Here is a 27,824-nt window from a genome sequence, read left to right on the forward strand (position 1 = left end):
GCTAAGAATTGATTTTGCAGCTTATATTTTCTATTACCCCATCTGCTGGCTGTGAGAAGTTCAGCAGGAGAGTTTTTCTGAAAGAGACTCAGGAAAAAAATCTAAGGTTCTGCCAAAAAATATCCTTTGTCTGGCAACATTCTCAAGTTTCATCCCATGAAACTGGAGAGTGACACTGTTTAGGATAGTGGCCTTGAAAGGAAATTAAGCCCAGCTTCTCAGGTACTCACAAAGAAGTGCTTTGTTCAGAGGGGTTGATTTTGGTACATGTGGCATAGTTTCTGCTGCAGACAGAGGAAGGGTAAGAGATTTATTTTTTCAGGGTTATGAACATTAATGAGGAAACACTGAATGAAGGGTGCCAATGCACCCAGAAGAAAGAAAAAAATATTTTCAGGGAATGACATTGAGGAAGACAGTTTTGTTTTAAATAGCTTAATTTTAAAATAAAATGAATAAAAATAGAATACAGGTAGGGAACAGTGCAGAATCCTGTTCACGCTAAAATATACATAGCTCTGACATTGAGTTAGAGACACAAATACTCAGGTGTTAATTGTTTCAGTATGGTTGTTAACAGGAGGCTTAGGGAAAATAATTAAATGAAATTTAAAGTATTAATTTTAAAAACTTACAACTCAAACGCAGAAAGAAGATCTTTTAATCTTGTGACTTTTCAGATGCTAAGATGTAATGTTCTGAGCTTTTGCATTAAAAAGTGAATATATACACAGAAATACTTAGTTCCTGATGTTTTACAGTGTTAAACTTGCAATGATCTATTTTAAATTTTGGCTATATGTCCTGTTTCATGACTACTCAGGTGTAGCTTTTATTAACTTGTAATTTAATGGGTTTTTCCCTCTCCCCCTTCCACTTCAGGGTACTGTTAGAGTCTCGTCGTAAATCAAAAAAAATCACAGCAAGAGGAATCTTTGCAGGTGCCAGGGTTGTACGTGGAGTTGATTGGCAGTGGGAAGATCAAGATGGTGGCAATGGACGTAGGGGGAAGGTAAGAACTTCCATACATGCACGCGCACACGCTATCCCCCTGTGTTCAGAATGCATGGTAATGTCCAAGAGCTTTCTAGATTACTTTGATAATATTTTAATTAGCTACACACTTTTCAGACTCACTGTCATTCCCCAGATAGGTAGCTCATATACAATTATAAGTTATCAAATGTAGATATGAGTTTTAAGACTACATTTTTTATGGCCGATTATTTAAACTACCTGTCCTGATGATTATTTATCGGCCATATTGGCCAGTACTGATCCAACTGCCAGTATGCAGCCCGGAAGCTTGGAGAGCGTGTGCCCTCTTGGATTTGTGCACAGGGCAAGGGTGGGCAGCCAGCTGCAGGCTGGGGCTGGGGACTGCACCAGCATATTCTTGGGAGCGGGTTGGGGGGAAGCTGGGCGGGGTAAGCTGGGAAGGGAGATTACGTGGTAGTGCTACAACCGCCCCAACATTCACTGTAGCATCCCCTTGCCGCTCACCACAAACGAGTCCCCATCCTGGGAAGAAGCCAGCACAGCTCCTGGCCCCAGCCTGCAATGGGCCTTGTCCCATGCAAAAATCTGGGGCACATGCCCCCCATGCCTTTCCTGTGGTGCATGCAGCAGCGGGAGCCCTCTGGCTGAGCCACTCATGGCTCTGTCCCGTGCCCCACCCCACCTCCTTCCCCCCACAGACTCACCAGTCAGATGGTTCTCTCCAAGCTGCTGGGCTGCATTCCTGGCTACATGCATGCTGCAGCTGCTCACATCTATGTGGCATTTATCAGTGACATTGGCCTCATCGGTCAAAAAAGCTGATTGCCGATCATGTCAATTTTCCTTTTACTGGTGCCGATATGATATGGACCAATATATTGGTGCACCTCTGTAAACAGTCTAGATTACGGGTGAGCCTTATAACCATCAGGAATTAGAGTGCTATCCATCAGTTTTCCCAATAAAGAATGTTGCAGTATAACTGCTTGTGGGGATACCTCTGAATTTATGCAGTGCTGTTTTTTTACAAGTGTGTGTTTGTTTTGTTTTTAAATTAAATCTTGCATACTTCAGTCCAGTAATTTGGGAGGATTTACCTGTTTGGTTTTGGGCTTTAAAATATTGTTGGCATTTAGATGTAGTTGCTCTGTTCATGTTCCTGGAATAGGTTTGTGGTATTTTGATGCTTTAGAATAATAAGACATCTTCCTAGTGGGAGATTAGATTAAATGAAATGCAGTTGTAATAATTTTAGGCAAAGGAAACTGTAGGAAGAGCATGCAAAAGAACTAATATGCTAAGAATAGTTTGGTATTATTTTGGATTTTAAACAGGAAATGTATGTTTTCCATAATTTTATTAGCACACATAAAAGATTATAGGAGTTTGAATTTTCATTTTCTTACCTATTAGTGAACTGATGCTTTGATGCTTTTTTTATCAGGTTTATTTTGTTACATATATTTTGATGAATTTATATGTTCCTGTATTTGAAGTAAAGGTGCCTCAGCACTGATCTAGAATTAGCCTTTACTTAATAATTAAGTCCATGGTTAAGTGAGTTAACTGTTAACGAGGATCACACATTTCAAATCAAAATAAAAAATATGAAAAAAAAAATTAAAGGAAGTTTTCAGCTGCTGCACATTTGTGTGCTGTCATCCCCTGTTATTGTGGAAATTCTTCCATCATGATCTTTTCAGGATAAGAGCACTAAACTGAAAAAAAAGAGACTGAAAATACTGAAAAACACAAGGCTTTTGGATAGATGTAGAATTAGAATGTTATTACTCGGTAACAAGTTCAAGAACTTGCTTGACTGCATAATGGAGTTTTGAGGATTGCATTTGCGAAATTTTTGTTGGTAATTCAGAAAAGGGGGAAAAGTTCCTCTCTACTTAAGCTCTTCTGTCCTAATACTGAAAGACTATCCAAACACTTAAATAATATAATTTACATAATATAAATATATTCACATAATATAAAACTACCACTATGTTGAACCACCTTAGCTAGCTTAAGACAGTTGCCTTTTTAAACGTTGAAATCGTTAGAATAATTTTGTTTGCTGTCTTACGTGAATTTTTTTTAGGTCTGGACTTTTCAAAGCACCATAAGCCTGAAAATTTGGGGGTTTTTTTTCTGTTTACATCAAATAAATATTTAGGCTTTTTATTGAAATGGCAATCTGAAATGCTTACTTCATAGAAAACCTTAACTTCTGGATACATTGTTAAGAGAAAAAGAGGTTTTGGTTGGGGGGGAAAAAAAAGAAGAAAAAAATACAACTACTATCTTCTTATCCGTAAGTGGTTGATGAAGTTAAACATTCAACATAGATTACTGGATCATTGTACTAGAAGCAGTATTTTTATTTTCATTTTTTAATTAAATAGGTAACTGAAATCCAGGACTGGAGTGCATCAAGCCCACACAGTGCAGCATATGTTCTTTGGGACAATGGAGCTAAAAACCTTTACAGGGTTGGCTTTGAGGGCATGGTAAGTAGTAAAGCAATACAAAGGATAAACTGTTTGGTGGGGGAAGGGCAATAAGAATAACTTGTGCTGTGCTTTTATTCTCCAGCTTTTGTGATATCCTTCTGTCAGTTCACATGCTATTATTCAGTTCACTGTGAATACAGCTGTATGGATCATGCATATGCATTAGGAAGAGAGTCTGATCTGAGAGTTATTAAACATGCAGATCATTTAAATGTTAGAACTGGCTTCTGTCCAAAGTACAAGGCTTATTTTGCAAATATAGCTTACTCCCTATATTAATACTTTACTTTCATGAAACTGATAAAAATAAAATTGTATTAACAAACTTTTTTAAGGAAATTGGGTTCTCTTAGAAAGCAGCCTTTAAATATTGCCAGGAATCCCAAACATCTGGGTTAGAATACTTGCAAGGATTTCAGAAGTCATATTTTTAATTTAATATAAGAAGAACACAGAGGGCACTTTCAGTGCTGGATTACCTTTTCCCATATTTAGAACTATGCTGCTTCTCAAGTTAAATTGCATTAGCTCTGATTTAGTAGTTTCTGGAGTTTAATGATTGTAAATTGTGGAGAGAAGGCAGGGCATGGATGGCACATTAGGGTCTAAGGCATAAGCTTTCATAAATGGGCCAGCTTCTCTGGGTGCCTTCTGTTGCTGGCTTTTCTTTTACTGTTTATACCCTCCTGTGGGTGGGTATGCCCTGTGGGTCAAGGAGAGGTTACTTTAATTAGTCACTGCTGTGACATCTCAATTAGCATAGTCTCTGTTTAATTTTTTCTTTGCTTTGGTATTGCAGAGGAGAGCTATATTAACTTAGATTCAAATGTCATCTTGTCACATTCCAATAACAAGGATTAAACTACAGATTGGCTCAGCTTTTTAAGAACAGTAATTTTTTTCACCATATCATCACTTATCAAAATTTAGTTTAATTTTGGATAAAATCAAAATCCTAGTGTGCTAATTGCTATTTTTTGACACAAGCAAACTCCATCTGATTAAAATCAGTTATTTGACATGTAAACAAGTTAGTATTTTGAAAAGCAGATCAGCTTCACCAGTGTACATATTATGAAGCTTATTGGTCATCACTAATTAACTAATTGGACATACACAGTGCACTGTGGATAAAATAGAAATTGCATTTTTTCACTAAATAAGTCGCTACAGTGTCTCTAACTGAGATCTGAACAAGAATTTTAGGTAGTTTGAGAAATATTAGCAGATATCAAGTGAAATATGTAGTCTCACTACATTATGCAGAAATCAAGCTTGACTAACTGTTTTTACCTACAATTAAAAATTGAATTTGTTTCCTTGAAGACTTTTTTAGGGTTGCTGGTCTTTTGTTGGTATACGTTATATTTAATTTCGACAGATCTGCATGATAACCTAATTTCAACATGTAGGTGTTTCTTTTTTAATTATTGGTTACTCACAGCGTTGTAGTTTTGCTATCCTATTTTAACTTTGTTAGACTTTTTTTATCTCTTCCCCCCCCCCGCCCTTTTTTCTCTTTAATACAGTATTTTTCTGTTTGGAATCAGAGCAGTGGTGCATTTGCAAATGGAGCCCTATTACCACAACTTAAGATAAAATTCAACCAGAAGTTATTTTACTAATTCAGGAATTACTAAATTGAAGTTTGTCGTTTGTGTAATGCAGGGAATTGTGCTGAGTAGATCATAATGGTCCCTCTAGTGTCCAGAAATGAAATAACATTGGTTATGTTCTGTCCTTGAATACTTTGTCCCCCAATTATAATGCCTGTTACTAACAAATCAACTGCAGTCTGTTTAATCTTCTTCTGACAGCAGAAATTTTATAAATATAAAGGTCTAATTATAAATAGAATGGCTAAGTGATGTCAAGCCTCTTTAATGCATTTACAAATTTAAAAAATGATCAATTATTAATACAAAAGGCTCATTGAAAATGTTTTTAAAACTGTTAGTCTAGCCTTTATTTTAAAAAAATACTTAGATTTTTCATACGGGATAGTTTTTATCCTTGGAGGATTTTTGTTGGTCTTTGAAATTATGCACTACTGCAATGCTTATCTGGCTGTAAACAGTTTATTGAAGAGCTTCTTTACCTGAATTAGAGTTTTGCTTTTATCAGCTAAGGCTGTAGCTGCAAGCAGAACTGAAGGCTCAACACCTGCACCAAACGGGCCCTGTGAGACCTGTTTGCAGTTATATACGTCAGATTCTGTTACATCTGTGGTTCTTAACCTTCTTAGACTCAACACCCCCCCCCGAGAATGCCAGCTCTTAATTTCACTCAAGTGCAGTACATTTTAAGCACAATTTTGTAATCTGTTAGTGACGAGCTTGATTTAAGAGATATCAAGTAGCATACGTCAGTGCTGCCATTGTAATCAGTTTTTGTGTTTGTCATCTTGCCATGTTCATATAAGGGTAATTTGGGGAGGTATCCCTTTCTGCCTCTGGAAGAGAGTCTGTCCAGCAGCAGTGTTTAAGGCAGTGATTCTCAACCAGTTTAACGGTACCACGGGGTGTGCTGAGATCCTTTTAAGTGTGATGCTGGGTGTCATGCAATATTAGCCCTGTTAAGTGTGGAAATACAATTTACAAGATAAACCCAGAGATTTCAAATAAGAATCTGGTGTTTTAAAAACATTCCGACCTGTGGTGATCTTGCTGAGTGATTTGCAACAGATGAATTACTTTATTATTTTTCTTTAGCCGAAAGTGAGTGAAAACTAAGTGCTGGCATTTTATGAGGGGGAGTCTTCAGTCTAAGAAGGTTGAGAACCACTAGTTTAAGGTAACAGAATTTGGTATACATAACTGCATACTGTTGAGAAGAAGATGATCTATAATCCTCATCCCCACTTCCCAGTATAACTAGTTAAAGGAATATAGCCTTCTATCATTTAAGGTTATTGGTAGGGGCAAAATGCTACTACTTGAGTAAGATGACAACATTTGGAAACTTAATATGTGGATATGTAAACATCGTAGTGCCAGTTAAATAACCTCAAAGTGTGCAGAAATTTTTTGTAGAGACAGCCAGCTTCAACACTGAGTTGCAAGACACAAATTGTAGTGAGTTCAGGAGAATATTATGAACTGTTTTTTTTTTAATGTCTTGGGATGACTTTTGCTTTCCTTTAAATCTTTATAATGTACATGTAGGAATTAAATTCATGTTACATCCTTATTCCTGATAGGTATTGGTCTCAATTGCAACTTATTAACCTTCTCCAGTCTCAAATTTCTTTAACCAGTAGCTTGGGAATTAAACCCTAGGGTCTTCCACTAGTATGGTTGCCCTAAATATGTGCATGCATTGTATTCCTTGGAAAGTCATGTTTGCATTCAGCTACTACAACTTTTAATAGCTTAACAGAAAGGCAGAAAAATTCTGTGGTCACCCACCTCTATGATTTTAGTTATAGAGGGTGTTCCTTGTTGTCTGTGAAAAGTACGAAAGGAATCCTTGTCAGATTTATAGTCATAGCCACAGCCGTCTCTGTGTTATTTCTCAAAAAAGTCTGAAATGCTGCAATAGCTGAGAGGGTAAAGGAAATGAAAGGTTCCATTGCCCCTATGTTTTCTTTTTGCCATTTTAAACTTATTCTTTCTGAGTGCCCCCTGAGGCCTATTTATCCACAGTCATTGTAGGTTTGGAAGCTGAGACTTAAAATGGTCTTTGAGTTGAAAGAACTAAACCTTTAAATCTATAGTTAAAATCCATTGCCATCCATAGTTAAAATTAGGGGTGTCAATTAATTGCCATTAATGTGCATGATTAACCCGTTAACTGGCGTTAAATTTTTTTAATGCTTTAATTGTACACGTGGTTTTGGAATCTGTGCCTGGGCTTCACTCCACTGCCTCCAGGACACCAGTGAGGCAGTGTTGGCAGTGCAGATGAGCTGCAGGGCAGCCCAGGCATGGGCTCCAAGCTGCTACAACAGGAAGTGGAGGTGGGGCACAGGAATGCAGCCCAGGGGCAGCTCCCAGCAGGTAAGTCTGTGGAGGAGAAGGGGGCAAAGGCATAGAGTGGGGGGGGACAGCTCAAGGCCCCCACGTGAAGGAGGGCGTGGGGCAGAGGTGTATGGGGCCCCAGGGCTGGGGCCAGGATGAGTCATGGGACGGAGCTGTGGGTGGCTTGTGCAGAGCAGAGCCGGCTCTCCACCACTGCGTGCACCCCCAGGAGAGGCATGGGGGTTTATGTGCCCCCTGGATTTGTGAGCGGGGCAGAGGTGGGCTTCCTGCTTCAGACTTGGGCTGTGTACCCTGCTGCCTTTGCCCCGGGAGCCATGGGCTAGCTGTGCTGTGCTTCACCTGCCCACCCAGTGGTGGGAGGCACAACATGGCATCATGTGGCTCTCAGGGCAAAAACAGCAGGGCACAGAGCCTCAGCAGGCAGCCTGCTTCCACCTTGTGCACAAATCCAGGGGGCACATGCTCCCGTATGCTTTCCCTGGGGCTGTGCTTAGCACTGGGGACTCGTGCTCCCCTGCATCCCTGGACTAGCTGCCTGCAGCAGCTCCACAACCCGCCCTGGCCCTGAGGCCCCATTAATCTCAGCCTCTGCCCCACTTCCTCCCTCACCGTGGGGGATTCTATGCCCCTCCGTCCCTTTCCCCACCCCTCCTTCTCCTCCACCGACTTACCAGCTGGGTGCTGTCTGCGTCTGTGCCTGCCCCTCATTTCCAACCCATAGCCCCCTCCAGCCCTGCTGCTGCTCCTTGCTTCTGATCCACAGTACCCTGCATCCTGCTAGGGCATGTGGGACACCCCACGGGCTCCAAACCCCAGACACACACCCACAGCACCCCACACCTCCATAGATTCCCCCACACACACACGCATCCCACACCTATGCCCCAAACATGCAAAGTACCTGCATAATTTTTTTTATAATTTTGAGTTTTTCTGCGTATAATTTTGAGTTTTAATTGTGTGATTGAAATCACAGTTAATTTTGACTAATTCCGTTAATCACAACTAATCGTGATCACATTTTTTAATTGTTTGACAGCCCTAATTAAAATGCATCCTATCCTATCAGGCATTGCTGAGGGTTATATCATGTACATAATTGGCACTTTCCATTGCAATAGAGAATATAAGGATTTAACTAATGGATCAGAGGTGTTGGTCCATCCAGTATAGTATCTTTTGCCCAGCACTGAAGATTAATGAGGAAATGGCAAGAATCTAGATAGCAGACAACCATGGAATAACTTGCCTGTAGAGGAGGCTTAATCCATTATTCCAAGTTCTGGTTGATGTATGATTTGATACATAAAGACTTTTAATTTTTCCTTATTTTAGGCCTTATTCTCCGTGTAAATTACTGATAATTTTTCTAAATTTCCCCAAGCTCTTGACCACAAAATCTAGTAGCAGCAAGTTGTACCATCTGGTAAACTTCTCCTTTATCATTTTATGTGGTATATTTGGGGTGTGGAGATGTTGGTGTATCTAGTGCAGCATTCAGGATTGGATATGTTGGCACAGTGCACCGGGGGAGTCATCTGCCATTCAGAGTGGAATGGGATGTGCCTTCCACACACTGTAGTGGGGTGTGCATCCCTGGGGGTGGTGAGGGGTAGTCCCTGGCCGCTCCTAAGTTGGACGGCCTTGCTTTAACGCGTTGTCTTTTGCTACTGCAGGTTGATAGGTTTTACACATTTTACATGTTAATATTTTAATTCAGTAGCCTAAGTCATAGACTTAGCAACAGTAATAGTTTGCATTGCTCATGCACTCCAATTAAACAGGTGCTGGGATTAGAGGAAGTGTAAAATGGATCATAAAACAGAATATTTGTACAGAAATTTAAGAGCGCACGCGTGTGTGTAATATGACAACCTGCTAGCATGAATGATTATTTTAGAGTAAGTAGTAGTACAGCTTCCAAAACTGAGGAATTAATCTTTGCAAATTACTCCTTTACTGTATATGGTTTCTATCTTCTACTGCTATTGAAATTTTTAGGAATGCTCAGAGGAGGTATTGTCTTAATGATTGGGGAAAGCATGACTAGAGATCAGTTCATTCTTATTTGCTCATGAGAAGCCTGGGGAAGTGTGAGAATGATGTACAAGGTGTTTGTAAAAGCACATTTGGTTTACATACCTTCCAGCACCTGCTCCTTTGTTCTTCGTCCCCTCCATTGTTTTTCTTCCCCCTCCATTACCATAATCTGAATTGTATTGCCCGTGCAGTTCTCTATTTCCCTTCCTGCTTTCCTCCACACAAAATTACCTTTGTTTTTTGAGAATTGTTCAATAAGGAGTAATGCCAGGCAACAGCGTGAACTTGTTACTGGCTATATATATAAATAGCTGGTCATCAGATTAAAATACTTCTGTTTTTCATATATAGTAGAACAGGCTCTGCTGCAGAAATACTCTTTGGGACGTCTAAAGAGGATATCTTTGCTTACCTACAGGGAGAAAATTCTGGAAATTACCAAAATAACATTGTTCCTTAGAAAAGAAAGTTGCAATTTTAGCTACTTTCTTTGTTTAAAAAGAAAAAATAAACAAACTTAATGTTCTGAAAATTAGAGGTTAACATTTATTATGTAATAATCGCAATGAACAAAAGAGGGGGCTTTATTAAAGGCAATGCTGACAAATGCTCACTGAAGCTGCTGCTGTGCAAATAGTGTAGTGTCCCATACTGTATTCAGATATTTGTAAATGTTATTCTTGCTCTACTTGCATTGATTTCTTTCTTTCTTTCTTTTTTTTTTAAAGAGTGGCAACATTATCAAATAGTTCAGGTTTTGTGTAATAGCATCTTTTTGTTAAGAGTTCTCTTGGTTCTTGTGTAGCTTTACAGCTTGGTAGCTTTACTGAGCTGTACCAAGTTTTATAACTTTATGAAGCATTATACAGCTTGGTCAGTACAGCTTTACCATATCTTCAAAGCATGTTTTTGTAATAATGTGTGAAAGCATAAAAAAAAAGAATAAAGTTTAACGGATTCTGTGAATGTCAACAGCTTTTTTAAATGGGTTGTAGAAATACAGTGTTGGAAAATATTTTATATCAATTCTTTGTACCCAGACTTCAGTAGTGTGCTTATTTTTTACACATGTGCTTTGAACCTATATTTTAGTGAATTTGTGGTTTTAGTTTCATGCACTTGTATCAACCTTTAGGTTTAATGTGTTTAAACTAAACTTCTCTTGATTATTTTTAGTCTGATCTGAAATGTGTCCAAGATGCCAAGGGAGGCTCTTTCTACAGGGACCACTGCCCTGTGTTAGGTGAGTTAAAGGAAGTATGTTGTGTTGGTAGTAACAAGAAATGTTGACATCAAAAGATGAGCTCCTAATCAGAGTTCTTAAAAGAATGGTCGAAAAAGTTATGATTTAAATGACAGCACTTCTGTGCGTTGTCATGCTCAAATGTTACAATAATTTGTAATGCAATAGGCAATAAATGTACCAAACTAGGTCAGATGTATAACAGGCAAATTAAGACTTTTGGCTATACAGTGAGGGTATGCATGGATTAAACTTCTATACTATTGTGGTCAGTGTTATGCTAGCATAAAAGTAGTAGACAGATGATGCACATGCCTAAACCAGAAAATTTCACTAAATCTGATGAAGAATTGTCGCAAAACAATTTAAGGTAAAACTGCCAATGTGAGTTACTGTGATTTGGGGGTGGGGGGTTTCCTGCTTCTATCCTGCAGTAACCATTTGCTGAGTACAGACATGCTAATTTCTGCTCCTTTGTTTTACATATTGGTCAGGTACTGAAATAGTTCCTATTACCCCATTTCTGATCCCACTGTAATTCGTCTTCTTCAGTAATCTGGTGTCATTTTTAGAGTACTGGTTTCTAAAATGTAGTGCCCCCCCTTTTTCACTATAGGCTACATACTTTTTAAAAGGCATCATGTCTGTTTTTTAACCTTAAACTTTTATAGTAAATGGGAATGGCTGTCTTTTGCTTGATCATCTTGATCATATGTTTCTATAAATTCATGCAGCTATGCAGTAGCTTTAACAAGGTCTTTGAGACTTTGGTTGACTGTTAAGGGTGTAAGGTTTCAGAACACTTGTTTTCTGCATGTAATTGCTCTTGGGTATCAATTTTGCCAGAAGTTAATTGCAGTTTTAGACATGGTTTGAATGTTTAGCCCGACCTCATGTAGACTCTTCTGTTTTGTGTTTCAATTTCAGGTGAGCAAAATGGTAACCGGAATCCTGGTGGGTTGCAGATTGGCGATCTAGTTAACATTGACCTTGATTTAGAAATTGTACAGTCTTTGCAACATGGTCATGGGGGATGGACCGATGGCATGTTTGAGACCTTAACCACCACTGGCACAGTTTGTGGCATTGATGAGGATCATGACATTGTAGTACAGTATCCAAGTGGCAACAGGTTTGTTACATGTTCTCAACACTTTACCCTGACAAACTTTCTTTGATTTCATCACTTGCAGGGATTTAGTGTGTGGAAACTTCTTTAATCTCCTTTTTGATTCTTGTTGCATCCCACCATCTAATTAATTGTTTATCATTGTCCTGAATTACATAATAAGGGCTTTATCTACCACAAAACAAAATTAAAATTTTTCTATTTTGGAAGAGATACTTTGCTAGAGGAAGGATTAGTTGCTACTGCTTGTCTTCATTATTTTGTGTTTATGATCGAGTGGCAGATTTGTCTGTCATCTTCATAAAATGTGGCTTGTTGGGTCTTTTTGTCGGATAACTAACATTAGTAACTGTCTCCGTTAGTTTCCAGGACTTTCATAAATTATGGGTATTTTCCACAGCCACATACTTTAAGCATGAAACGTGACTGCGGTTAACTCTCAATTTATTTGTCAACTTCTTTTGGCTATGATACATTCTGTTTTCATGGAGGGTGAAAGAATAACTTAAAAAAAAGAATTACCATACAGTAGAACTGAAAATGTTATCTGTATGTCCTGTTTGGAGGCAGGCAATCCCTTGATTCACATATAAAATTTCCAAATACGTGTGAAATGTAAGTTTGAGAACAAATTATGGTTCCAGATAATTTCAGTTTGTGAAGACAACTGTACTATACATGCACATGTTTTGTTTGGAAAAAAAATAAAATACAGGTAGACGGTGCAATAAGTATATTCCAAGATGCAGTTTCCACATGCTTAAATGTACTGTTTCATAGTTTGTAGGGTTGGAAGGGACCTGAGCAGATCATTGAGTCTGACCACCTGCCAAGGCAGTAAAGAGTACTGGGGTCAAACGACCCTAGCAAGGTGTACATCTAGCCTCCTCTTAAAGACCCCCAGGGTAGCAGCCAGCACCACTTCTCTTGCAATTTGGTTCCAGATCCTAGCTGCCCTGACTGTGAAGCAGCGCCTCCTGTTATATAGCCTAAATCTGCCCTCTGCCAGCTTGTGATTGTTATTCCTGGTCACTCCTGGTAGTGCTTGGGGGAACAGGGACTCCCCCAATGCCTGCTGGTCCCTTTTGACTAGTTTGTAACAGGCCACTAGATCCCCCCTCAGCCTTCTCTTGTGAGGCTGAACAGGTTCAGGTCCTGTAGCCTCTCCTCGTAGGGCCTGCCCTGCTGCCCCCCCGATCATGCGAGTGGCCCTCCTCTGGACCCTCTCCATGCTGTCCACATCCCTCTTGAAGTGCGGCGCCCAGAACTGGACGGAGTACTCCAGCTGTGGCCTAACCAGTGCCACATAGAGGGGGAGGATCACCTCCCTGGACCTGCTTGAGATGCATCTGTGGATGCATGACAAGGTGTGGCTAGCCTTCCTGACTGCAACCCCCCACTCCTGGCCCATGTTCATCTTGGCCTCAATGATGACTCCAAGATCCTTTTCTGTCTCTGCACTGATGAGAAGGGAGTTCCCCAGCCTGTAGGTATGGTGCTGGTTCTTCCTCCCGAGGGGCATCACCTTGCACTTGTCAGTGTTGAATCCCATCCTATTCTCATCCCCCCACCCCTGTAACCTGTCTAGGTCTGATTGTAGCTTATTGCTTCCTTCTAGCATGCCCACATCCCCCCACATCTTAACGTCATCAGCAAATTTGAACAGGGTGCTATTTACCACCTCATCCAAGTCACTGATGAAGATGTTGAACAGTGCGGGCCCGAGGACCAAGTCCTGTGGAACCCCTCTGTCCACATCCCTCCAGGTCGAAAATGACCTGTCCATCACCACTCTCTGGGTGTGGCCCTCCAGCCAGTTGGCGACCCATTTGACTGTGTAGGTGTTGACACCACAGTCCCCCAGTTTCTTGATGAGAATGGGGTGAGAGACAGTGTCGAAGGCCTTCTGAAAGTCCAGGAAGACTTATGTGCACTGCTACCCATGCATCTAAGGATTTGGTAACCTGGTTGTAGGAGGCCACCAGATTGGTCTAACATGACCTGACTCTAATGAACCTGTGTTGGTTGCCCCTAAGCATAATCTCCCCTGCTGGCCCCTCATGGACATGTGCCAGAATAATTCTCTCAAAAAGCCTACCCAGGACCGAGGGTAAGACTAACTGGCCTATAGTTTCCCGGGTCCTCCTTCCTCCCTTTTTTGAAGATGGGAACCACATTGGCCCTCTTCCAGTCCTCTGGCACCACACCAGAGCACCACGAGTGCTCCTACAGCCGTGCCAGGGGTCCCGCAATGACCTCAGGTAATTCCCTCAGCACTCTGGGGTGGAGATCATCCGGACCAGCTGATTTAAATACATCTAGTCCCTCCAGAAGTTCCCTGACTAGATCCTCCCTGACCCATGGCCTAGGTGCTCCTCCCCTGGGGCCTGAGGGGGGCTGATCTGGTCCCTGCTCGGGAAAATGGAGGCAAAGAAGTCCTTAAGTAGGTTAGCTTTGTCATCTGGTGTGACAACCAAATTTCATAGCGTGTCTTGCAGGGGTCCCACGTTACCCGGTACCTTTTTTTGCCCCTTATGTATTTAAAAAGGACTTCTTGTTGTCCTTGGTCCAGGAAGCTAGTCCCAGTTCCGTCTCTGCCTTGGCCTTCCTGACTGACCCCCTGCATCCCCAAGCAACCACAGTATAATCCTCCCTGGTGATGGCCCCTCCCTTCCATTAGGTGTGCGCCTCCCTTTTAGCTAGGAGACATTCCTGGGTGCTTTTGGTGAGCCATGGGGGCTTATGTGCCCTCCTGCTCCCTTTTGATCTGTGTTGGGATTACCTCCGTGTGGGCTTGGAGGATCGTCTCCTTAAGGAGTAACCACTCTTCTTGGACACCTGACTTCCCTCCCCTCTGGGACCTCAGTGCTTCCCCGACTATTCTCCTTAACTCATTGAAGTCTGCCCGCCTGAAATCTAGGGCTGCTGCCTTGCTGTAGGCCTTCACCACCTTGCGCTGGATGATGAATTCCAGCAGGTGATGATCACTGTCACCCAGGTGGTCGAGCACCCGCAGCCTCCTCACCAGGTCATCTCCCGTGGCCAGCACCAGGTCCAACAAGGCGTTTCCCCTGGTGGGGCTGTGCACCTCCTGGGTTAGATGAAGGTCCTGCATTCTGGCTAGGAACCTACGTGAGCGTTCAGACCTGGCTCACTGCTTTTCCCAGCAGATGTCCGGAAAGTTCAGGTCCCCCATGACGACCACATCCTTTGACTTCACTACCTCCGTGAGCTGACTTAAGAATTCCTGGTCTAGCTCTTCCCCTTGGTTGGGTGGTCTGTAGTAGACCCCCATTGTTAAGTCTCTTTCCCTTCGATTGCCTTGTAGTCTAACCCAGAGCACTTCCGTGTGCCCCTCCTCTGACTCTGTGCTACCTGATGAGGATGTGTATTCCTCTTTAATGTAGAGCGCCACACCCCCGCCTTTCCTCCCTGTCCTGTCCTTCCTGTACAGCCTATAGCCCTTGATATTCACCGCCCAGTCATGCTCTCACAATCTCTGTTGTGAGATTTCACAGCAGAGTCCATGTGCTTGGTTTGGCATTCTGTCTTGCTTATCCTTTTTCACTTTCAGATTTATTAATCCAAGCTGCAAATGTATTGCTTCTTAGGTTTGAACCGGTTCTTACTTACAGAAGACATTGGTCCTACGTAGTAGGTGGTAAAAGTGTTTCTGAACATGGATGGCTAAGCTTCGGAGGATGATACTTTTATGTTATGTAAGCACGTGTTGACTTTGAAATTGGCCAGTGCAGTCAAAGGATGGGAAAAAGTGACTGAAATTAGCCAGTGCAGTCATAGTCATGTTGCTAAAAATGGTGACTTAGGTTTTCAACTATTTAGCTGCAGTAGGAACACTATTCATTTGGATTTTGCTTCTATATTTTTTCAAATTTTAGGTAGCCATTTTTCAGTAAACTATTTAGCTGTCAGTGTCTTATGATTTTGTAGATGATAAATTTTCTTTTGACATTCAAAGCTAGCCTGTATGGTATTGGTTGGAAGATGGATGTCTCTTTCTTGATTAACAAAAAGATAATAAATATTTGTTTCTCAAAAGTAAAAAGGTTTTCCTGTTTTGAAGGTGAAATAGTGGAGACAATATATAAAGTACTCTGATATTCAGAAGTAGGGGCACGTCTCTGCATGGAGGATTCTTTAACCCAGATTTGTCCAACTTCTGAGCTATATCTGGGGACTGCACCCATGGAGGTCCTTCAGATCATATGCTGTGTTGCTGGCATCCTCTTCCCCATCTGCACCCCCTGGGGTCCCCTGAGCCATCCACAGGCTCCCTGTGGGCCATGCTGCCCCACCCCCAGGAGCAGCAGCAGGAAACTAAAACCAGAGGTAAAAGGTGGGGAGCAACAGCAGCTAGAATAGTGAGGCGAGAAGAGCCCAGGTGGGAGCCTGTAGACTGCAATTTAAGCCCTCCCAGGCCATGAGTTCAACAGCACTGCTCTAACATTTTAAGTAATATTTCTTCGTCTCAAAATAGACTTTTGTGTTACTGGCTTGATGGTATCAAAGATACATGGACTACCTACAGCAAAAATACTCTTAAAAAGCAAAATATAAAAATAGACATCACCAAACCAAGCCAAGAAACTTGCAGACACGTGAGCTTACATGTGTCCTGCTAGTTTGTTTCGTTTGCCTAGAAAAAGATTAACTCCATACTATTTTTTAGGCCTTTCCTTCAGGAAACTTAGTTCAAAGGAAAAACTTGTAAAAAAAACAATACAAAACAAAGCTATTCCTTTGACCTGCACAGGGTTCAGGTCCTGGACCTGCTTTATTCTATTTCTCATTGTTCTAGGGGTACAGGAACTTAGCTGTCTTCTGAAGCTTCTCCGTCAACTTAGTTCTCAGCTTCTGTTTGCATAGGCATCACTTTTACTTTCCAACTGGGTCTGAATGTTAAACAGGGCTGGCTGGCCGGCCTCAGGTCTCCTGCCCTGTAAAGGGGCAGGTTATTCTTTGCTTTTTGTTAGTTATATGCTTCAAAGGGCAAATAAACCAATAGATTTCACAGTATAAGTCAATATAGTTTAATCGAGTATATGAGTATAGGGTATACCTCTTTGACAAATCTCTTCCAACTTATACTTAGCCTCTGACACTAAATGAAAAGAATCTGTATAAACTACTCTCCCCCAGTGTTATTTCTTGATACATCAGTTTTTTTCAGTTATGCTGGTCCTCTCCTTTTATACCAACGTGTTGGAAGGTACATCAGATTCTTAAACCAGCAATTCCTGCTATGGGAAATGAATCTCTCTCTCATACAAGGAAAAGTTTCTGCAGAAAGAGTATCTAATAGCTATACCATAATATCCAGTTATTTGAAGTGTTAAGGCATGCAAGCATTTCTTATAAGTGATTTTTTTGTCAAATAGCTTTCCTCTTTCATGTTAAATAATTTATTTTAATTGATTTATTTCTAGATGGACATTTAATCCAGCTGTTCTCACTAAAGCCAATGTTGTCCGGAGTGGAGATGCTGCTCAAGGTGCAGAGGGAGGTACCTCACAGTTTCAAGTGGGTGATCTTGTTCAAGTTTGTTATGATTTAGAAAGAATCAAGCTGCTTCAAAGAGGTCATGGAGAATGGGCTGAAGCAATGCTTCCTGTAAGTGTGTTTTGTACACCAAATGGTGTATGTTGCATGGTATTTCTAATTACAGCTGGGAAAGGACTGAATGTGGAGTAGTGGTGCTTTTTTTAATTGTTAGCTAAATTGAACTAGTGTAACTCTAGTGAAAACCATCCTTGATGCCAGTTTAGACATGGTTTAGCAGTCTGCAAAGCCTAGAACGCAAACTGTTTGAACCCATGGTAAAATTATTAGACTGTGCATATGCTGATGTTAAAGTATGATTTTTAAAACTATATTACTTCATACAGGTGCCAGTCTGCTATGGTATTTGAATATCTACATGTCTTCATTTAAATATTATTCTCTCTCTTTTTTTGGGGGTAGACTTTGGGCAAAGTTGGTCGGGTTCAGCAGATTTATTCAGACAGTGACTTAAAGGTAGAAGTTTGTGGGACATCTTGGACATACAATCCAGCAGCTGTCTCCAAAGTGGCATCAGCAGGGTCTGCAATAAGCAATGCATCTGGTGGTAAGTGAATATTTAGTACTGTATATATGAAATATCTAAAGATGAATGTGTCAACTCAAATTGACAAATACTGATTTGAAATCTGTATATAGGGGTGATACTGTTCAATTCTGAGGACATCTAGTGCAGTATCTGGCTTCAAAGGGAGCTGCAAAAAATCCTGCAAAAAGTTGACTTAGAGTAATATAAACCACTCACCATCCTAATCCAAACCTCAAAAGTAAAAGCGTAGTTGGTTTACATTCTCTTGGTGTCTGAGACCTCTGGCAGACATTAATATTATCGCACTATTGGGATCAGAGGAATTATATGCACTATCCCAAATACCATGAGTCCTGCAATTTTGGGGATAAAAAAATCTTTCGATCCTTATTGCGTGATTTCCTGAGCCCCCGTGGCAAATACGGGATGCCCCTTTGAACTGTGGGGATCCTGGACTGCCTCTAGTGATCAGCAGAGGGCAACCCCAGGTCTGGGACCTGGTGAGAAGAAGCGAATTGTGGCTTCACGAGCTTCTGCATCTCTGATTTCAGTTAGTCCATGAGGTTGCACCTCTGTTTGGACTTCTACTTCTGAGATGTGAAGTTGCAGTACCTGTGAAATCACTGGTAGAAGGGGTGTCACTTTGTGCTCCAAGCCTTGGGGCACGGATTTCAGTTTATAAATTTAATCTAAAAAGGCAGAAGTTTGATATATGAGGTAACCTGTGTGTGAATTAAAGTATAGTGAAGAAGATTTTTACTGAGTTGACTCTCAGGGTGGACTTGATTGATTTAAATCCAATTGATTTAATTCACTGGTCAGGATGCCTCGATTTAATCATTGTTTTCTACAAAAAGTGCATTTTTGTTGGTTGATATTACCTTCATTAAAATATTCTCAAACAGGGTCTCTTTTCTGGCCTGGCAAGCCTGCTTCCATGACAGGTTTTTCCTTCTACCATACCATTCCCTCACTAGCTCTCAAATCAATGGAGAGACTACACTGGGAAACTTATCCCTCAAGGCTTCTGGAATATTCTGCTCAAAATGTTTCTTGTTTCTAGGGTCCCCCCCCCCCCTTTTGAATTTACCTCCAGACTCCTTCCTTGCCCAGATGAACTCCACCCCCAACAATCCTCTATTCATTTAACTTCTTGAAACTTTGAGGGAGAGGTAAGGGCTTGGCTCTGGGTACACAAACTTACAGAGACACAAGAGGGTTGATGGGTAGGTAATCAGGTGTGTTATCTCTTATCTCCATATACTGCTGCTAACAAGGATGTTATCTCAGGCGACACAAACCCACAGTTTGAGAACTGAAACTGAGCATCACAGAGATGCTTGTTGGGATCTTCTCGACTGAGCACTGAGTCCCATTGGGTCGAGCGGTTTTCTTTAATAGTTACTAATCTATAAATGAGCCCCTCAGAGCCCCATAAGATTGGACCCCCTAATATAGTCCATGGCCTGTTGTGACCTATTTATAAGACTTTTCTAAAAAGGTTACATGAATACATCGTCTCAAAATCCCTATTCCAGGATGATATCTTTGAGCTTTAACATATCTTAAATTAAAACTATTTTTAGATAGGTTCATTTTTAAGAAAAAGGCATTGTAACAAAAAAAAATAAATCAAAGAGTATGATTAAATTTTTAAAAATCTGGCTTTAAAAAAATCTGTTTTTTATTTTAAAAAATAGTTGATTTTATCCACCTTGTTGACTTTACTCAGGAGCTAGTAGCATGACAGTCAAGGTAAGTGGGTAGAAATTTGATTTACTGGCCAATAACTCTCCTAATATTCTTTGCAGAGTTAGATTTCATACTACCTTGAAGGTTATTAGCACCTGTGGAATGAAGTGTTTAGAAAGGATCAAGTAGATTGTAGTGAGCCACAAAGTCAGTTGACTCCCTCTGTACTGCCTGACTAGAAATGCTGCTATCGGTACCAGATAGTTGGTTTTAAACTTGGGGTGGAAAATCAAAAGGCGCTACATGTGCACCCCGCTGGTTCCACCCCTGACTATAGCTACTTTTGTAAATAGCACAACAAATTTACCTTTTTTCCTGTTTCCCAGTTGTTGGAGTTGTGGTTCTAACAGTGCTCATGCATAATTTTTCCAGAAAGATTGTCCCAGCTGTTAAAGAAGCTGTTTGAAACGCAAGAATCTGGAGATCTCAATGAAGAATTGGTTAAAGCTGCTGCTAATGGAGATGTAGCAAAAGTGGAAGATCTGCTAAAGAGACCAGATGTGGATGTGAGTACTCTTTATTGGGATTTCTGACTAAGGGAGCTGAAGCCATCCCAAATCTGGCTTGGGTGGTTCTTGTGCCTCCTTCCCTAAAACTTGCATGATAAGTGTGTCAAGGTTAGACAGGCAGGGATGGAGTTGCCGCCTTTTCCAGTAGGCATATTTTTGTACTATCTGTGATATTGGCCCATAAGTTATTATTCAGTTGGGATATAGTAAAGAATAAAGCAGTGCTGGGTAGGTGATAATTCCCTAGCTTCTAATAGTTGATAACTTTGTATGGGAGCAGGAGCCCTTCTTAGCTAGCCTTTTATTTTGGTTGCTTTGGTCAAGTTCTGAATTTGCTCTTCATGAGGATTTTGCTGTTTGGTGAGGAAGCTCCTTTTTTTTTTTTTTTAAATCTCCTTCCTTCCCAGTGTTGACAGGACTTAAAATAGGACTTAAAGACTCGTAGGAGAGTAGTTTTGGTTTATAATCAAGTACTGTTTTTCATTCAATAGAGTAGTCATCAAAGGCCAGAGCTTGGAAATTTCTGGCTTTAAAGTTTAATTTGAATTTTGAGTTTATTCAGGTTTATGCAAAAATAAAATAAGATCTTTAACCAAGGTGCTCAGAATCCATCATAAAATACAACATTTAATCCTCCTGCAGAACATAGAACTGGTCCTAGAAACCTGATTTTCGTCAAAGGACAACTTTTACAATAATCCAAAGATTAAAATTTTCAATTTAGTAATAATCCTTTTTGAAATGAGTAAAAATCAAGGCAACCTTACCTTCCTTTTATTTGTCTTATGAAGTCAAATGGCAAAACAATCCTAATAGATTATCTGATCCATTCTTAATGGTGAACATTTTGAGTGGTTTTTGTTGAGTGAGTGATTCTTTTGGAAGCTATTAAGATATGTGGAATATTAGCAACCAGATGGAGATTTTTTTTCTTAGAGTACTGGTGAAATGGGAGTTTCACTGTAAATTATTTATCACATGAAATTTTGCTAGGGCTAATTGTTTTACATGTCTTCATATTTGTGTTTGCATGAATATGTGCTTCTGTAAATTAACTTTATTAATATACGATTTTAGGTGAATGGACAGTGTGCTGGACACACAGCTATGCAAGCAGCTAGTCAGAATGGACATGTTGACATTTTAAAATTGCTTCTGAAGCAGAATGTAGATGTGGAAGCAGAGGTAAGTGAACATTTGAAAAAATGCAGTTTCTTTAAGTTCCAAACTTCATTACAGATAGAAGTCATAATTAAACATTTTTATAACATAGCTACCGATTTCCAGTTCTGGGGGAGATCAGATGCATCATCAGCAGTGCCTCTGTTTAATGTGTGCCTCTGTTTAATGTGTAGTCATTCTTTTGATGATTTTCTTCCAAAGGTAACTTTCCTTGTCTGGCTGGTTACTCAATTCTGTTGCAATCCTAATAATGCTGGAGATGTTAAAATGAAGTAATTATTTTACAAGATGGGTGGTGAGATACCATAGAGACCTACTCAAATCATGATTTTGTGGAAATCCATGGGAGAGAGGGAGTGGGGGGACTTGTTAAAAATAAAATGCTGGCTGTGCAAGTCGGCACAAAGACGAGCAGATGAGATGGTTGCTATCCCCACCCCTCACTGCTAAAAGGGGTCTCTGTTGTGCGGCCCTGTCCCTCTCAGCCAATCAGCAGCAAGGGGCAGGGCTGTACAATGACAGTCCTCTCTACCAATTAGTGGTGGGAGTGGGGGACATGGGGGCTCCACCACAATAAGCCCACAAAAATGGCAGCTGACCCTGCAGTCTGCCTGTGAAAAAGGCCAGTCTTGAGTTGGGTCGATCCCTAACTGTAAATGGCCCTGGGAGAAGGAAGGGATTCCTGAGTCAACTGGTTTTGTTTGTTTGTTTAGCCACTCACTTTAATTGTCATCAGGATCCTGTGAGATGGGGCTGTTTTTGTAATGTGGGGTACTTTTAGTACAAGATTCCCTTTGTGCATCTAAATTGAATTTCTTTAGTCATGTAACTGATATTGTGGGTACTTATGTGTAAGCGGTGATTCAGGTTTTTCCTGCTTTGCAGACATGTAAGCATGTGAATGTAGACTGACCATTAGCAGTAAACTATGGTCAACCTACCAGGCAGCTACACATGCTTGCCTATTCTGCATGTGTATCTGTGTCCAACTCTGGAAACTATAGTTGGCCAGAAACCTGATTAACTGGCATTTGACTTACCCATTTGGTACTTGAGTCTTCTCTGCAACTTTGAGGGCTCATAATGAAAGGTGAGATTTCCATGTAATTCTAGATCCTGAGTTTTAAAATGAGAGATTTCTAATAGAATTGAGTTAGCAGCATTGCAAACATGGAGGCAAAAGTCAGGTTCTATCTGTTACTTTCCTGCCTTGGCCTGTGTCATGGAAGGAGGAAATAATCATGGTTTATACTCTCATCTGCTGCTTATCAGGTAGCGAATGTCTGTGCTGGCCTAGCTTCTGGTGGGAGAGAAATCCATCAGTGGGTTATAAAGGAGAATTTGTCAAATCCTTGGGCCCAGGAGAAACAGGTCTGACTCCTGTTAGAGGTTAGGACAGGACAACAGTGTAAAAATCTGAATTTCTCCTAGCTGGCCTTGCTGTTGGGTTGCAGTCCTATGTGTACTGAATCTTGTTCTTCAGGAAGGAGATACTATTTCTCTGAAGCAGTGATCCTTAATGTGGGTGCCATAAAATCTTGTCAAGCATGCTGTTGTGTGTCACAGAGTTCTCACTGGTTGGTTTGCAGGCATGGTTCACAAGATAAACCAAGAGACTTCAAATGAAAATCTGTAGTGTTAGATAAATTGTTGACCTCTTCTGGTCTTTCTTAGTTCTTTGCAACAGAAGAATTGCTCTGTGGTTTTTCTGTAGTCAAAAAAAAGAGTGAAAACAAAGAGCTGGCATTTTTGAGAGGTCTCAAGCGTAAAAAAACTTGAGAACCACTGCTTTGAAGGCTCCATAAAGCTGGGTGTGACTCCCTGTTGCAGTAAGGTAATAGAATTTAGGTGAATCTGAGAGAACAATGAGAAGATGGGGATTTTGGAGGTACTAATACTGGGACATGAGATGCGATACAGTTTAGTGCTAGAGCTGCCTGCATTCACGTGTAGCAGGGAATGCATAATAGTGCTCTGGGTTTAAAAGCAAATCTAACCATACTTCAAGCTGCTGCTGGTATTTACTTTCTCCTTTTGCCTTTTCTCCCTTTGCTGTGTTTGAGGTGAACATTAAGGAGACATCTACACTGTACTTACAAAAAAGACGGTAAATGAGCTAATTGGATCCATACTAGCACAGCCAGACTGCTACTGGTATCTGTAGTTTAGAACTTCTAATCTATAACAAACCCTAGCATATCTACATTTCAGTCACTTCTGTGACTTAAGTGTAAGTACCTGAATGGTGTAGATTTGGGGATCCAGGGACACTTTATATGCAATTTGAGCAGGCATGTGGGTTGGAATGCAGCATGTGGTTGAGATGATTGAATAATGGATGGTAGTGTTAACTGACTTTGGCTGGGTTGGAGAGTACATGAAAATGGTGGAGAATAGAGAAATTGTAGGACTGCATTTAATTAGGACCTGCCTGCACAGGTGTTAGCTTCATTTTGTTGTCTCCCTAAGAAATAGTTGATCTGGTGCTGAATAGTGATGACTTCAGTTTAATCGGGACGTATCAGTATGGCTGTATGTAATGTTTTTTTTTATTTGGATATTAAATAGGGACATAATGTAGAATTCCAATCTGTATGTAGAAATTATTGGGTAGTACAGAAATAGGTAAAATATTTCACATTTTCAGTTCATGTTCATTTTAATATTTAGCCTCTTTTTTAATGAGACTTGCTGGGCACAGCTGCTTAAGAAGCTGATTCTGGGTAGTGCTGTTGACATTCTGTGGTATAATAAACACTACAACATGCTTTATTTTTTTTTTAGAGATAAACTTATCAAGGAATAGAGGTAGAAATAATGTCCATATTATGTACTTGGAACTCCACACTTTAAAATAATTGCAAGTATTTGTGTCTTATTGATTAAGTGTTCATGAATTTGGCTTTTTGGCTTAGAATAAATGAGGTTGGAACACCTTATTTATAATGATAGCTTGGTAAAATGATATGTTGTTTTATGTAATATTTCATCCTGAAGGATCCCAAAGCACTTTGCAGATTGTAAATGCATATGTAAACGAGTTGTTTTGCTCACCAGTGAAATACAAAGCACTCTCTGGAGTGAAATGTAGCTGCTGTTAAACATGATTCTATCATGTTTTACATCAGTTCAAGATAGGAACTGAAGGCAATCACACAATGTGGCTAAAATGCAAGGGAGGTGAGAGGGGGCAGAACATAATTACCCAATTTAGAATTTGGCCAGGACACTGGGATTAACACTTTAATCTTTCAAAAGCTATCAAAGGGCCTGTTTACATTATGGGAATGCTGTCACTCTAAATATGGTGCTAGGAGATTTTTTTCTGCTGCAGTGGTCATACTAGTTCCTTGAACAGTAGACGAGAGTTGTGAACTCTGGGAGGGGTTTGAATAGCTACATTTAGTGTGTGCACGTGCATGTGTGTTTAATCAGTCCTAGCTGATTCATGGCAGAGGTTCTTAATGTAGACTTGTAGACTAAGCGCGCAGACACGTGGCTCATTTATTATTTAGAAAAAAATGGAGTGGACACATTACATACAGCCACACTTGGATGGTAAGTGTCTCAGTCCAGGAGAAAGTTGCATCTTGAAAAATGTGGGATTTACAATCTGTCCATTCTTGTAATCCAGGGGTATCAAAGATACAGCCTGCAGGCTGTATTTGGCATCTGGCCTGTGGTGCTGTCTCTGGGTCTGGAATCAACCACACACACTGCACGCAGCATGACCTGGGCCAGCCTTATGCAGGGTCCTGGATAGTGTTAACTGACTTTGGATAGTGTTAACTGACTGCATGGAATTCCTGCCCCAGCCAGTCCGGGACATGGGGTCTTGGTGTGGATGCAGTGTGGGAGAGGCATGTCCATGGTGCTTTCCTTGTGGCCGCCATGTGCTTTCTTTGTGGCACCCCTGCTCTATTCAGTTTAATTCCCATGGTATTTGTTTGCTTATAAGTGGCTTGATGACCACCTAGTGGCCAGGGGCTGTAATAGCACCTACTCTAGGCAGCTGGTTAGGGAGATTGCAGTCATGCATCTCCAACCATAAAGTTACTGTCTGGTAAAACCCAGGGTAGCTTACTCCTAGTAATCAAGTTATGTCTCCATAATCTAGGCTGTTATATCTTTTATAGAGTTTAACACTACTGAGGATTAACTTTCTTTCATACAATGATCCTGAACATACTATCAATAGATGAGAAATAGAGGAAGACCATTCAGAAGCATCAGCTGCTAATCTCATCAGTTTACTGTTTGCCTTGCACCTACCTAACTGATTTTTAGTTTGAAGTGCAAGCTAATGTTAGCAGTTACTTGCATAGCACCAGTTTGTATATTAGCATATATTCTGTATCTAAATTATTGCCAGTTGCAATGTTTTGAATTTATATGTATGTAATAGTCATATAAATGTAGTGGTACAGTCTGCTTTTATGGATGTTACATTAACTAAATAAAGGCTTGAAGAGTATTTTTTGTTCTCGATTTATGTTCAGTTGAACATTTGCGTAAGATTTCAGCAACATGCACTGGACTGTAAAATATGATCATTTCTTCTTTAACTTGATAAAGGATTAAACCGATTTATCTTGGAAAATAAATAGTGGAAGAAAACTTAAATGAAAAGTCTGCGTGGTTGTTATATTATAGATAAGTGAATGCAATCTTATGCCATAACTTGAACAAATAGCTGAGTGACATACTCAGGTATTGACTAAAGTATGTAGAATGAGGTTGGTCTCCTTTTAAACGTTTTTGCTGACGGTAGCTATTCCATAGCATAAAAAAATATGACCTATTAAGATCTTACCCAAAGGATCAGTCTGTTAGGTTTTGGTGTAGGTTCCATTTTCCTCTTCATTATGGTCCCTGTTCCTAGCCTTCTCATTAGACTTTAGATCACCATTGCTTAAAAAACAGAAATAACTCCAACAGTAGGGACTGTGGTACTTGGGTGTTCTCCCTTCCAAAAGGAGGGCCGTGAACAGTAGGCTATGAAATAACACTTCCTCTTGCTTGGTTTCTTTGTCCTCATCACTCTTGCACTTCTGCATGACTAGTGGCCAGCTCCAGCAGGATAGGGAGGTGAAAGAGTGTCGTTGCCTACTCTGTGATTGTGTCCTAGCAATTAGGGCACATATTTGGGAAAAGGGAGATGTAGATTAAAATCTCTTCAGAGTGAAGAAGGTTTAGAACAGGGGGTGCTCAGTCTCCAGCCCATGGGCCAAATGTGGCTTGTAGAGCCATAGGTATTTCACCTGTGGGGCTTTCCATGGATCAGGAAATTTGGCACTGGGGGAGCAATAGCAGGAAATATGGTGTGGCCAGGTTGGAGCTAGGCCACACCCCTTTCCCCTGTGGGGCTGGGCCATGTCCCCACCCCTCTGTGGGGCCAGGTTGGAGCCAGGCTTCCCCCTGTCTGCTTCTGCACAGCCAGATTGAGCCCTGCCATGACCACCCTCTGCCAGATTAGGTTCACCATCTGAATCTAGCCTGTGGACAGCCTGGCCACGGTCCATCCAGCCTGCTGGTCTAGACCCCAGATCTTCTTGAGCTACTGTTCTTACTAGGATGCTGTTGGGCAAGATATAGGCTGCTTTCCCTCTTTAAGATGTCAGGCTAGCCATTCTGAGCTACAAATGAATGAAGGTACCTCAGCAGCTACCTCTCAAATGGGATTAGGTACAGTAGATAGTAAATGAATGGAAATACATAATGGTCAGGTGCTTCAAACTACTGAGAGGAGCAGGAGTTCAGATGTTCCTGTGCTTTAGTTCTTTCCTCTTGGCTACCTTAAAGCTTCCTGAAAAGCTCTTTGGAGGTGCTGAACTCTCCCTGTTCTTTTTTTATAGAACAGGTTTAGCTTGGTTAAGTTAGATTGCCCTTCAATGCCAAAGTGTCCCCGTTGTCATTAAATACCTAAACCTGTTCAAACTGGTTTATTCTGCTCTGTGGTACATAGATCTTAGGTGTTGGAACACTTGCATGCAGGCACCTCCAAGACCGTGCAGCATCCAACCTTATTCATTTTTATCTAATTGAGGAAGTAGAATTAAAAATCCCTTACTTAATCAGCTTGAAGCAATCTTTTTATAATTGCATAGAAAAAGGAAATGTGATCGATTCAAATTAATGTTTGCTGTTTAGGACAAAGATGGAGACAGAGCTGTTCACCATGCAGCATTTGGAGATGAAGGTGCTGTGATTGAGGTTTTACACAGAGGCAGTGCAGATCTGAATGCTCGAAACAAGCGCAGACAGACTCCGCTCCACATTGCTGTTAATAAAGGTCATCTGCAAGTTGTGAAGACGTTACTGGACTTCGGCTGCCACCCTAGTCTACAGGTGAAACAGATTTGACATACATTCGCTTT

The 27,824-nt window shown here is 40.8% G+C and overlaps 1 protein-coding gene and 1 long non-coding RNA gene across 4 annotated transcripts in view; one reads left to right on the top strand and one right to left on the bottom strand.

The window, feature by feature from the left end:
- MIB1 (MIB E3 ubiquitin protein ligase 1) overlaps nucleotides 1–27,824 on the top strand; it is a 123,805-nt gene that overhangs the window by 18,941 nt on the left and 77,040 nt on the right. For both annotated transcript variants that reach the window (XM_090039797.1, XM_090039796.1), the window contains exons 3-11: nucleotides 883–1,012; nucleotides 3,396–3,500; nucleotides 10,700–10,766; nucleotides 11,694–11,898; nucleotides 17,343–17,526; nucleotides 17,878–18,022; nucleotides 20,129–20,262; nucleotides 21,343–21,450; nucleotides 27,598–27,795. In XM_090039797.1, coding sequence (XP_089895923.1) covers nucleotides 883–1,012; nucleotides 3,396–3,500; nucleotides 10,700–10,766; nucleotides 11,694–11,898; nucleotides 17,343–17,526; nucleotides 17,878–18,022; nucleotides 20,129–20,262; nucleotides 21,343–21,450; nucleotides 27,598–27,795 — 1,276 coding nt within the window. The remainder of the gene's footprint in view (nucleotides 1–882; nucleotides 1,013–3,395; nucleotides 3,501–10,699; nucleotides 10,767–11,693; nucleotides 11,899–17,342; nucleotides 17,527–17,877; nucleotides 18,023–20,128; nucleotides 20,263–21,342; nucleotides 21,451–27,597; nucleotides 27,796–27,824) is intronic.
- LOC149869143 (uncharacterized) overlaps nucleotides 1–27,824 on the bottom strand; it is a 51,279-nt gene that overhangs the window by 1,349 nt on the left and 22,106 nt on the right. The window contains exons 3-4 of one of the 2 annotated variants that reach the window (XR_016441394.1): nucleotides 21,543–23,155; nucleotides 9,626–9,935 (exon numbers count right to left, since the gene is read on the bottom strand). The exons of the other annotated variant lie outside the window; for it this stretch is intronic. This is a non-coding gene — a long non-coding RNA (uncharacterized LOC149869143). The remainder of the gene's footprint in view (nucleotides 1–9,625; nucleotides 9,936–21,542; nucleotides 23,156–27,824) is intronic. 2 annotated transcript variants of the gene reach the window in all.

Source organism: Crocodylus siamensis, chromosome 3 (assembly GCF_052110815.1).
Source record: "Crocodylus siamensis isolate JL-2025a chromosome 3, ASM5211081v1, whole genome shotgun sequence".
NCBI classification, from domain to species: Eukaryota; Metazoa; Chordata; order Crocodylia; family Crocodylidae; genus Crocodylus; species Crocodylus siamensis.